Raw genomic sequence first — 12,854 nt, forward strand, 5'->3', positions numbered from 1 at the left:
TGTCAGGTGATTTCCCGACATGCAACACTAATTACCTGTGGCGGGAAATTTGAACACGCGTTTTGCAGCCAAAGAGAGCTCCGATATCACTTGTACCTACGTAGTGTATGTAACCAAAGGTTGGCTAATTTAAACATAATTGATGCGGAATCCACGAACGTGCAACATTTCTAACTCCATGAGGGTCGGTGCACTCTCCGCCTTTAAAGAATCGAAAATAGTGTACGTGTAACGTTACTTGTAAAACTCGCTATCACGGTAAACTCCCTTCCTCAACAAACTCCCTTTCCCGGCACAATAGAACATAGCCAACGTTGAAAATCGCGGACCAACGCACCCCCCCCCCCCAAAAAAAAAAAACAGCCCCTTCCCGAAGACTGCAAGGGAGTCTAGGTGGGTGGAGAGGTGAGGGCCGAGCTACTGAAATGACAAGAGGGGCGAGTAGAACCAAGGAGCTTTTATGTTGATAAAAGTTCCTTGGTAGAACAGAAAGAAACAACATATACAATGTACAACTATCCTGACTCCCGGGAATCGAACCCGGCTCGTCACATCACAAACCTAGCAGCGCAACCGATCTGTGGGGCCGCTTGGCGCAATCGGCACGTTTGACTCAGGTCCAGAAGGTCCTGAGTTCGAACCCCGCCGTGTCACCGTCTTTCCTAATTCAATCAAGTGAAAAATGAGTATATACTATGCTACAAAGGTCTTCAGCAAGTTGAAGTTGGTAGCCTCAAAACGAAAAAAGAAGATTTGGCCAAAAGCCTGACTGAGGCATTTGGCACGGTCGGTCGGTGCTACTTGAACCCCCACTGTTACACTACATGTATTTCAATTCACCAGCATGGAACCAAACACCGGTAATCGTATCCGACGTTACTTTGTTTTCTAATTATCCCTGAAGCATAAATGGTCTAATCTATTATCATCTGTGTGGAACGTTGTTTGCTATCCGGAATTCTTCGTTCAGCGCGTTCTTGATGTCCTATTCTGGTGTCGTGGAGTCGGACAACGGAACGTCTGAAATTGTTTGCAGCCAAGTTTTACCAGGGTCTTACCATCCGAGGTTGTCCTCCTTGCTTTTACCAATTGAGAACCCAAATCTATCGCAGTGCGAATAGGAATGGGTTACATTTTACAAGTAAGCGTTGCCTTTTTCCAGAATCTACCAATAAAGTGTTGCAGCTTAGATCCTTTTGTATCTTTCGTAACAATGTGTAATAGACTGACTTTTATTAGTAGCGCTGCAAGGTGATCATGTAGAGGAACACTCACTAATCCACTGTCCAGTTTATTGTTCCCCGTCTGACGAGGGTTAGAGATGTCATATAGATGTTATGGCTTGATGGCAGACCGTCAGGAGTGTATTCGGAGATAAAATACGAATTAGGCTTCGGGCTTATTGATTTTTTTTTTAATTTCTAATATAGAACACACACACACGTACTCACGCACGCAAACACACATGTAAAGCACGCATACACGCACGCTTGCGCACACTCGTACGCTTTCTTTTGACTGTTATGACCGTCTATGACTGCTATCTCTCAAAAGAAGACCTAGTTGTAAATTTAAAGAGCACCTTATATTTTAGTGCTATTTATGTTTCGTTGTGTGTACGTGTGTTCTTTCAATCAAATTCTTTGCTATGCTAACGTTAGAATATCAAGGTATGAAAATAAGAAGGGACAATGTCATAATGTCTTCTAATTTAATACAATTTCTTATCATTTCTGGGCCCTTTTCTTCCCATAATAAAAGGCAACAATCTCTGATTCCAACCACCATGTATGTCTGCTAAATATACAAACTCAAGTTATGCGGTGGATTCTATGTATCATCAAAGATTTCTGGAAAGGTGTTTGTGAGTTGCTAAGTAGTAATAAAACCGCACAACACATCAACTTCAAACACTACAAAACAATAGCAGCTGCCCACTCAACCGTAGATTACATGTAAGCCACCCTCTAATGTACTCCCAAACAACTCAAATCCTATATATATACGGAAGTACCAACATTCCACATTTGACATTTGGTACAGTTTTACAATGTCTGGGCAGAATAGCAGCTCATCAGGACAGTAACAATCTGTCGACATCCGCCTGGTTTATACACATGCAGTGTTTCATATGCAACGTTTTAAACATGTCTGGAAATATGAGCGTGAATTGCTCAAGGCATGGTGACAGAAAACTAAACGAATGCATAACAAGAACTATAAACTATTGCAATGCTGTATAGCACATCAACTACCCAACAATAGCAGCTGCCCACTCATCTATAGGCTACAGGTAAGCCACCCTTACTTGATATTTATTTCATAAACAACTGTATCCTATGATCCCACGGAAGTATCAACACTCCACGCTTACAGCTTTATATCAGAACAATCACAATCTGCCCGTGAAGTCTATATGCATATTGACATGTTAGTTTTTCACGGCTGGCTACATTGTGAAGTTGTCCCTGTCTACACGTTAAGGTCCAGCTTCTTGGGCTGCTCCCATGTGAAGTCGGGGTCCATTCTGCCGAAGTGGCCGTAACAGGCGGTCTTCTCGTAGATGGGACGCTGCAGTCCCAGCTCCCTATGTTGGAATGGAGACAAAAGAGTGATGAAAGGCTTAATAAATGGATTGACGAAGGTTAGACATCTAGGTAATAAGACACGTGAAATAGCAGTTTCTCAAGCAACTGGCTTTATAGAATGATTGATATATAACATTATATGAAACCCCTTGTTGTGCCTTTAATATCTCTTTTACCTATTTTAGCTATTTGATCTAAACATTTTCCACAACTACTAATATCAAGAGTGATGATAAAACATGGCGATTTCTTTAGGTACATTTTAGTACGTGACTCATGAAAAACTACGCTTTGCTAGTAACGTTAGTATGTAGCAACATTGACACTATTGCACATTGAATCTGCTCTATGCCTTCTATGATGCTAATTGGCATATGTAGTAGAGATGGATGGTGAAGATTTGAAGTGTTGATGTCTAAACTTTAAGTCGTATTGCTGAGATATTGTTTCCTAGCTCACCTGACGATGACTCCAGGGCGCAGGTCGAAGTTCTTGTTGACGATTTTGAGCAGACGTGCGTCGGTCATGCCGTCCTGACAGGTGCCGTAGGAATTCACCAGCACGGACAGGGGGTGGGAGATGCCGATGGCGTAGGACACCTGTCAATTATAAGGTACAATGACTTGAGTCAAGGAAACTGTTCCGGAGTATGAAACTGAAAAGAAAAATATATTCATAGAATACAATGTGCATATTTCATGTGACTTTTAAGATGTGGAAGACTCTACAAAGATTCTTCAAAGTCTTTGGGTAGTTTGGAAATAACAATATACCGAATAACATATAAGCGTTGCCAGCCTAATTTTGGGACGCAAGGAATTATTCAATCATGAATGATTGAGATAGCGCTACAAATGAATGGGCAACCTTGGCATGCACAGAAGTGACTGCAAAATATCATTCCGAACATAATGATTATGTGTCGTCAAGACTACAGGCAGGTGTTGTAACGTTACGGTATCCACATATGAGCCAGCACTGAAGAGGACAGCAAAGGAAGCGAGGGAAAAAGCCACCAAATAACGTAATAAGAGTAGAAAACAGTGTCAAAGCCCTACCTGCACCAGCACACGGCGACACAGGCCTGCCTTCACCAGGGACTTGGCGACCCAGCGCGCGGCGTACCCAGCAGAGCGGTCCACCTTGGAGAAGTCCTTTCCGGAGAAGGCACCTCCGCCATGTGCGCCCCACCCGCCATAGGTGTCCACGATGATCTTACGTCCAGTCAGACCTGCGTCGGCCTAATGATAAAGTCATATATGCAAACACATTAACGTAACATTTTTTTGTTTTTGTTTTACAAAAATCGTTAAATCGAGAGTCAGAGAAGCCGAAAGAACCACAAGGCCCAGCAGGTTGTTTCTACAAGATTCTCATGACGTGTCAAAAGAGTCACCTGGCGACAACTTTTGTTACTGCAGCATACGCATAAGGTGGTTGCAGTACTTTCATAGATAACTAGAACGCGCTTTTGATCTATGACGAACATAGACAACAAACACTTAGACTTTGACTATTTGGATCCACATTTAGCTTAACAATACTGGGCATTTTCAAAGAGACTTAACAAAACAATACAGAAAGCATTACATACAATCAATCAATAAATTGATTGAGTGAGACCTTGATTGAATGATTGATCGATCGATCGACATTAATCAATTTTGCAGGTTTGATATCTACCTGTGGTCCTCCACTGGAATTTCCCGGAAGGCTGGAGGTGGTAGATGGTCTTGTCGTCCAGGTATCGTGACGGGATGACGGCTTTCACCACCCTCTCCTTCAGCTGTTCGCGAAGGTCATCCAAGGTCACGACGTCATCCGTCTGCACTGACATCACCACCGTGTGCACACGGATCGGCACGCATGCGCCGCCGCTCATTCTGTACTCAACAGTCACCTGTTGGCGTGACGTGAGAACTCGTTCCTTTAACAATTTTTTCACTTCTAAAAATTTCAGACATTAGGTTTTCAATATAGTCTTCATTTGAGCCGATTCAACATTGTGCCTAACGGTTGCTTGGTCAACATTTTATATTGCTATATTTGAACATGCTAATACCCGTCTCAGAAAATCTTTTTTGAAACAATGAAGATATGATGATCAGATGCTTTTGTAACTTACTCCAGAATGCACGATTAAACAATCATTTCCTGTTCACAAAGGGTGAAGATGATGTACGTGATGGTTTACAAACTAACGAGCCATGCAGCTGCAATACGAGAATACAGGCCACTGAGGAGGTTAGTCTCCCTTAAACCTCCTTGTAAAGGGAGATATAAACTCCTTGTACAGACCACACGCTCACCTGTGTCTTAGTGTCGGGCCGGAGCCAGGTGAAGGTGCCATCGCGGCGCAGCTCCGCCAGCTTACGGTTCAGTCCGTGCGCCAACATGCACGTGAGCGGCATGCACTCTTCGGTCTCGTCACTAGCGTAACCGAACATCAAACCCTGGCGGTGGAAAGTAATCAACAAAACGAAATGTTGTTTAAAAAATGTGACGAAGGCTACACGAAGATTTAGAGGCTGTATCATTCAAGCTTCCAATGCCTGTTCATGTTGAAGGATTGTCACTTTTTGTGAGCTACGGTGCAAAAGACGTAAACTGCTAAACTTTTTCTGAACCAGTGGCAGATAAATTGTGATAGGCTATCAACCTATAGTATGCGCTATTAGGTCTAGTGGGATTACAAAATTAGTACAAATTCTAAAGATAAAGTTGTGCATCTGTAACAGAGGCTTAGGGGCGCCCATCTCCATTTATGTAGCCCTTGGATCACACATTCGTGCAAGCAACTACAGCAGGGGCTAGTCCGCTGGTAGTGGTGTGTGTTTAGCTCCCATACACTTCCTCATTAGTACTAACGGCAGAAGAAGTAATAACATGTACCATTAATTTTTTTTTCTTACATGTACAATCGATCGACCTAGAATGATGTCGAAACCACAACAATGATGTAACGTTACAGTTCTAGTTCTGTACCTGGTCCCCTGCCCCGATATCCTCGGCTCCCCGCTTCTCATGCACACCCTGTGCGATGTCAGGGGACTGCTGCTCCACAGCTTGGATCACTGCGCACGTATTGTAGTCAAACCCTGCGTTGGAGGAGAGACATCCATGTTTATGAAGGTTATCAATACCAGGTAAACAATATCTAAAACAAAACGATCTCTGCAGCTGGGTAAAATGCGGACTGATTATTTCTAGATGTTGCGAGGAACATCCATCCTGGATGTTGCGAGAAACATCCATCACTCTTCTACCACTAGAATCAACTCGGATGGAAGAGAGCAATGCTAGTAACATTTAACGGTTAAGCATGTCTATTCGCAAAGGTTGTATATATTTAGTTACATGTTACGTACGTATATACTTATACTACTTTGTTCTACTGGCCAATTCTAGTAACGCAGAAGAAGAGTGGTGAATGTCACTGGAAACGTGCGGACTCCGGAAGCACCTTCATCAGGCGCACCTATTGTAAAGTTATACTATTCAGTTGTTAATTATATTAGTTTGTTAGAAACTATGAGACAGTCGTTTGAAAGAATTTGATTCCTTGCAAGGCAGTAACACTTCATCTTTTAAATCTAATAAGTGAAAAATGCACCAAGAGGTGAATATATTGAAATAGATTATCACAAGTTCCTTACCCTTGTCGCTGTGGTCGTAGCCGACACGTTTGATGACGTCACGCACCACAGTCTGGTAGTCGATGGTGGCGGTGGTGTTGACTTCACCGAACACCATGATGTAACCCGTCTTAGTGCAGGCCTCTGGGATATGCACAAACAACAGCAGGTTTCTAGGGGTTATACTAATGTTTGCTTTTCAGTCATACTTTTGCATTTTTCGTGATATTCCAATTATGAAATTAGGGGTTCACGGTTGCAGCGAGATTGCAGCGCGATCGCCGTCTAGTGGAATGGGGGCCTAGTGGAGCGACTATAATAAACAACATGCATGTTAAACTTTAACTACAATTGAAATGTCGTGTGAAGAGTTTCTGCTATTTGTGAAGATTACACATTCCAAATTAGCAAACAAACTTCTTCCCTTTTTGTGCCAATGAAGTTGAGTTGCAATTGGCGTTGGGAATTTCCCGAGCAGCCTCGTTACCCCTGCTTCGCCTATTGAGTCAGTGAAGTCAAGCTTGCCGAAGCTTGATGTTTCTGACCTAGGGAGAAGAGTTGCTGCTACAGTTATCGCTACGGGACGCTCTACATCTTCATGATGGTAACGTCTGGCCCTACGAGCCTGATTTAGAAAACAAATTGTTACGTACCACAGGCGACCTTGGCATTCGGGTCCTTTTTCAGATGTGCGTCCAGAATGGCATCGCTGATCTGGTCACACAGCTTGTCTGAAATGTGAAAATTTTGCGATAAAACGTAGTTTCTAACAATCTAACTGTCCTGTTTATGCAGGAAATAATTTAGCAGGAGAGGTTGGCGATCACCGTTAGATTACATTTACCCCGAAAGGAGGAAAAGATGCCCGTTCCACGCAAATTCTTATTCGGCGAATTCTACTTTCCACTTTTAGCGTTTTCACTGTAACAGTACTAGTGGACCGGTCTTTTGTTTTGAAAAAAAGAAGAAGAAGATAACAGAACGGTAGAACAAAACGGATTCCTAAAAAAGAGTTTTATTATTGAAGTAACATTATCAAGATGTATGTTATAGATTTAATTACATAGTTAGGTTGTCTTTGCTTTTATTCGTGAAATGGCTTGGTTCTTTAACCCTATTCAGACCGGGGGGGGGGGGCTTTTGAGGCCCGCGCTAACTTCGATGTCCTATAACGCCTGAACGCCTTACGCTAAAGCCACCAAATTTGGTGAGTTTTCCTAAAATATTGTTGGCAACAATTTTGCGAAGTTTGACAAATTTTCCATTTTTTCGTGTTGCCATGGTAACCGTTTGCTGACAGGCAGTTTTGCCAAAAATCACTATTTTTGGTTCTAACAATGTATTTTTCACATTTATTTGCTATATTACTGCTATTTTGTTACATAAATAAAATCTTATATTATTTAGCATATCTTTCATAATTATATATACATAAATTATGCTAATTTGATGACGTCATCAGCCCAAAATCCAAGATGGCGGACCGTATGGCCAGATCAAGAATAACAAGCTTATTTTCCCTTAAAATTTGTAACTACCTGGTATTTTTTCATCAAAAACCATCTAAATGAATGAATTTAGTCTATTTCCATTGCCCTTTGTGATTATTTGTTGCAAAAAAAGAAGTTTTAAAAATTCAAGGTGGTGGATATAATATGGCGGAGCCTATCTCGTATCTTAGATGTGCATGACGTCATTTTATGACGTAATTATGACATCATCGATGTTGCTATTGGCAATACAAGTCGTAATAAACATTATTATTCTGTTATCTGCACTTATTGTTACATTTTTGTAGTATAACTTGAAGTTTTCTGAGAATACCCTTTTTTCATGGGTCCGGCCAATATAATCAAATTGATGACGTCATAATTACGTCATCTTACATCAACGTAACGTCAAACGTCAAATACTTGTCAGATATTATGTCGATATAATGTCCTGAAAATTTGGTGGCCTTACGGCACGTCGTTCGAGAGTTAGAGGACTTAGAAGTGGAGGGCCTCAAAAGCCCCCCCCCCGGCCCAGGGATGACCAAAAAAGCCCGGTCTGAATAGGGTTAAATGTCTTAGACATTAACAACAGCTTAACTATCCCGTTTGTAAAACTTGTATCTCTAATATCTAACCGTATCATTTCTGATTGATGTGTCAACTTTCAACAAAGGATGAGGTCCGAATATCAAAACAGTGAAAGTGTAAATAATGTTGCACGATCAAAGCGTTTCCGTGGGGTTTCTGAGTAGACCCTTCATCAGGCGCACCTATTGTACCTGTGCACTCACCCTGATCATGAGTAATGCCGTATCATGGCGCTAGTTTCAGTCATTGGATAGATGCCAGCCCCCAAAACAAAGTACTCTAACCAAATACGACGTTTGCATAGTATTAACAAACAAATACGCCTTCTCACAGTTCAACCAGGGGACACTAAACGTAACTGTGGTGCGAAGATTGAATCAAAGATTTCCGTTATTGCGCTAACAGGGTGACAGTACGATAACCTGAGTAGGATCAACAACAGCAGTGTCAACAACTCTAACGGAGGGTAGCAGATGGGATTCGTACTGGGAGAGAAAAACAATTACTGTAATGGCCGACTGTGGATTCAGCTCATTATACGTCTATGTGTGAAAGTGAAAGTTGTTATGTCGCAAGATCAAAGCGTTTCCGGGGCGGGGTTTCTGAGGGCGCACCTATTATACCTTCATCAGGCGCACCTATTGTACCTGTGCACCCACCCTGATCACGAGTAATGCCGTGTCATGGCGCGAGTTTCAGTCGCTGGATAGATGCCAGCCCAGCCCACCCCCACCCCCCACCCCCCCCAAAAAATAACGTACTTTAACCAAATACAACCAAATACGTATTTGTTTAACGTTTGCATACCAAGCAAACGCGCCTTCTCGCAGTTCAACCAGGGGACACAGAACGTAACTGTGGTGCGAAGATTGAATCAAAGATTTCCCTTATCGCGCTAACACAGGGTGACAATACGATAACCTGAGTTGGATCAACAACAGCAGTGTCAACAACTCTAACGGAGGGTAGCAGAGGGGATTCTTACTGGGAGAGAAAACAATTAATGGCCGACTGTGGATTCAGCTCATTATACGTTTATGTGTGGATTGAAAAGCAAACAAAATGCATGGAAAAACATGTGAGAAGAACTAGACATTTTACCACTTCGTTTGTGTTTGTTAAAACCAAGGTTCACACAAAACTAAGTGTGATCGGTGACCAGTCGCGCAGAGTTCGCCGTCAGAGGAATGAGGGCCTAAATAAAGTAAGGTTCATGTGTTCCGTCTGAATACTTAGTAGTGTAATCTATGGGAGGAATCAAGCGTAACGTAAGGAGTTAAACTCTTTCCGGTCGTTTCCTTTAAGGGGTAGGCGTAGGGGCCGTGGCATATCGACGTCACGTAACTTTATACTTTTACACATAAAACCCCTATCACAGCCGCCGACTTTATTCACATTTACAACGTTCGCGTCGTACCACTTGCTGCCGACATTATCGGGTCGGAAGGCTGGGAAAAGATCAAGGTTAGTTTAACAGCTGTCTTAGGCCGTGTTTTGTCTCGGGTGAGGCGTAAATTAAACTTGTAGGACCGAGCAGAGCCACGCATCGAATAGCCTCCATTGCATTGTCTCTTTTTTCAGTCTTTTGGGGTTTATAATACGATTTTGCTGGCCATTTCGTTTTGTACTGTACGGGGCCAATGGTTAAGCGACCTAGTACAAAAAAGAATGGCCATCAAAACTGTATTATGAACCAGAAAAAGACGGGAAAAGGGTCACAGCGAGTATGCTATAGAGGCTACGCCTCGAACACGTTAAGATCCCACCACACATTTCGAATAGAGTAAGAGTCCTTCCCGGTTCTAACCTTACTGTCTAGTCTCCGGGTTGACATTTTGAAAAGGCGATAGTCACCTGTTATTTCAATCCTTATGTAAATCTCAATAGATAGACAGAATAGATAAATGACGTACTGTGTAATGTTTTAGTGATGGGCAACCTTCCATCAAGGTTTCAGGTGGGTAAATGGCGGGTAAATCTTGCCCAAAACATGCATGCGTAGTGAAACCGGATGTTGCGTGATGATACACGAAGTCAAACCTGTGCATGTTAAATGTACGATCGATAGAGCTGTGGAGCATTGGACCACTGTAAAGCCTCTGTCACGCAGCACGAAATGCGATCATCTGACGAGTCTGCGAGCTATAAATGACATTTTCGGTAGACTTGCGTCAAGCTTGCGCCACTGCGGGGTTTGAAAGATGCTCAACGAATTTCAGAGATAAACAACAAATTTTCTTACTTTTTGTGTATTTTGTCGTCTTCTAAGTAATACTTTTACGTATTACGCAATATCTAAATTATACAAAAAATCGGAGAAAATAACAAAATAGTGATACAGTGAACGAACCCCGCAGTGACGCAAGCTTGACGCAAGTGCAGTGAGAGTGCACCTTGAGTGAAAGTGAAAGTTATGTCAATCCGGTTTCGGTGTAGCTCACTGGCTATCATCTTCCACTGGTCGTGACAGAGCAGACAGCCACTATTTACAGTTTTTACAGGTTCGTTTTCCCGGGTAAATTCCCCTAGCACTTTTCGACAAGCACAATGAACAGTGGGCGACTGCAACGTCCCCTCTCAAGGACCGCAGCCCTTTCCAGTAAACTTGACTTAAGGTATTTAGGTTGGCTAAATTGGCATTTTGACCTTCCATTGTTTCCTCATTGATGAATTAAGAAAGAATGGAGCCGTAACGAATATTGAAAGATGGGCATGACATCATTCTAAATCTAATTTTTTGGGGCCATATTGATAACGTCATCAGGTTTATTGCCCCTAATATTATTTTTATTCTATGACAAAATACACTGCAGCACTTTGGTACATACCACTGCAATGAAACTATGTTTTTCATGTGCATAATGATGAAAGCCTCCTGTAGCGCGCATATCAGGTGAGCGACACAGTCGAAATCGAACTCACGGCTTCTAGTTCTATAATCTAGAGGCAGGGCCGCTAACCACTGTAGACTATACACGCTACAGGCAATAGTCGTTCTCTTGATCATCGCTCGATTTTAGGTATCGGCCAATGCTCACAGATCACCGAGCCTCGTAGATATGGTAGGACAGGTTTTCCGAAAAATTACCCACCACCCTCTATCGATTTTGAAATCGGGCGACAGTCTAGCTGGCGATCAACAAATACGACCGAAGGCGCGTGGACTGTATGGCAGGGGCGAAACTACCAGTGCTGAGTTAGTGACTATGGCAAGAGCACTGACAAAGTGGAAAGCTCTGGTGCACCGTGGTTAAAAGTAAAACGATAGCTCTGGTATATTCAATGGATTATCTACCACAATGTAAGGAAGTAATGTGCATATCGCACACGGATGTTAAACAGTACATTTGTCTCCAAAACATGGAAAATCGCACCGCCCGTTTGAAAGTACAAACCGCCCCAAACCGGTAACACCTAGTACCTGCGCACCCTGTGTACCGCACCCAAAGGGTACGTTTACATCATGAGGGCGTCGTGCGATTTTGATGCCATAGGATTTTCAAACAGGCCGCGACAGAACCAACCACCGACATGAACCCATGAAACAGCAATTTTTTGTACCAAGACAGTTGAACTTTGCCGGAGACCTACATTTTTGTCCTCCAAAATACCCAAAGTTTGATAGCGATCGCACGAGCTATGTGACCACGCCCATACTCTGTACATTTCTAAACTGAGAAATATCTGCGCACGTATATCTTGCAAAATTCAGGTGTCTTGTTACCAAAAAAGGCTGTCTTAGAATTCTTGGATCCTTGCTCCGTCACAGCCTGTCTGGATAGGGCGCATAATCATCAGAACGACGTGACTGAAATGTCAACGATTCGTGTCGATAGAAACCTTTCCATTTCAAATCTATGGGTGAATATCACTAATTCATGGTGTAACGATATATCAGTATGTATTAGACGTTTGATGTATTCGACATTTTGTTCGGAAATCTTTTTCCCACGCAAAACGTCAAAACTCGTAACACATGAAGAAGGACATATAGGGTTGTAAAAAAAAGGTCACGTTCAGTTTCTTGAAAAAAAAAGAAGTAAAAGAAGTCCTCCAGGACAGGTGTAGTGTGAAGCAGCCGCCTTGAAATGGAACATTTTTTTCACAATAGTCAGAATTTGCATGCTAAATTTGCCCACAGGAAAGTAAACCAAATAGTTGTACCAAAAAAGAGGTATTTAAAAAAAAAACACAAGTCCAGTAGAAAACACGGCAGGAATTACAAACCAATACCAGTGATATTAGGGCTTCCAACTTACCCGGATGTCCCTCCCCGACCGACTCCGAGGTGAAGAGGAAAGTGTCTTGGTTTGCCATCTTCTTTTTCTTCTTCAAGTTGTCGCTTCTTCCTGTCAACCACAGATGAGACGGACACAGGAATCTTACCTTTCTTCCGATAACCTACAGATTTATAGTATGGCAAGTTTCGAAAGCCTAATGATATTCACATTACATATGCGCGCATGCGCCAGTTTGGACCAATGGTTCGCCGGCAACGCAGTCGACTACTGAGAAACCATGTCCTAGACCATACTTTAACCTCATATTGC

General features: G+C 42.5%; 1 protein-coding gene across 1 annotated transcript; it reads right to left on the reverse strand.

Moving 5' to 3' along the window:
- Positions 1 to 1,697: 1,697 nt before the first annotated feature.
- Positions 1,698 to 12,757, reverse strand: LOC118426670 (S-adenosylmethionine synthase-like). The gene is given in 10 exon segments (XM_035836192.1): positions 1,698 to 2,587; positions 3,048 to 3,187; positions 3,647 to 3,829; positions 4,272 to 4,287; positions 4,289 to 4,488; positions 4,898 to 5,041; positions 5,574 to 5,686; positions 6,245 to 6,367; positions 6,877 to 6,954; positions 12,564 to 12,757. Coding segments are annotated over 10 exon segments (1,170 nt in total). The 5' UTR covers positions 12,622 to 12,757; the 3' UTR covers positions 1,698 to 2,472.
- Positions 12,758 to 12,854: the final 97 nt, after the last annotated feature.

The sequence above is a fragment of the Branchiostoma floridae genome, chromosome 11 (assembly GCF_000003815.2).
Source record: "Branchiostoma floridae strain S238N-H82 chromosome 11, Bfl_VNyyK, whole genome shotgun sequence".
Lineage (NCBI taxonomy): Eukaryota > Metazoa > Chordata > Leptocardii > Amphioxiformes > Branchiostomatidae > Branchiostoma > Branchiostoma floridae.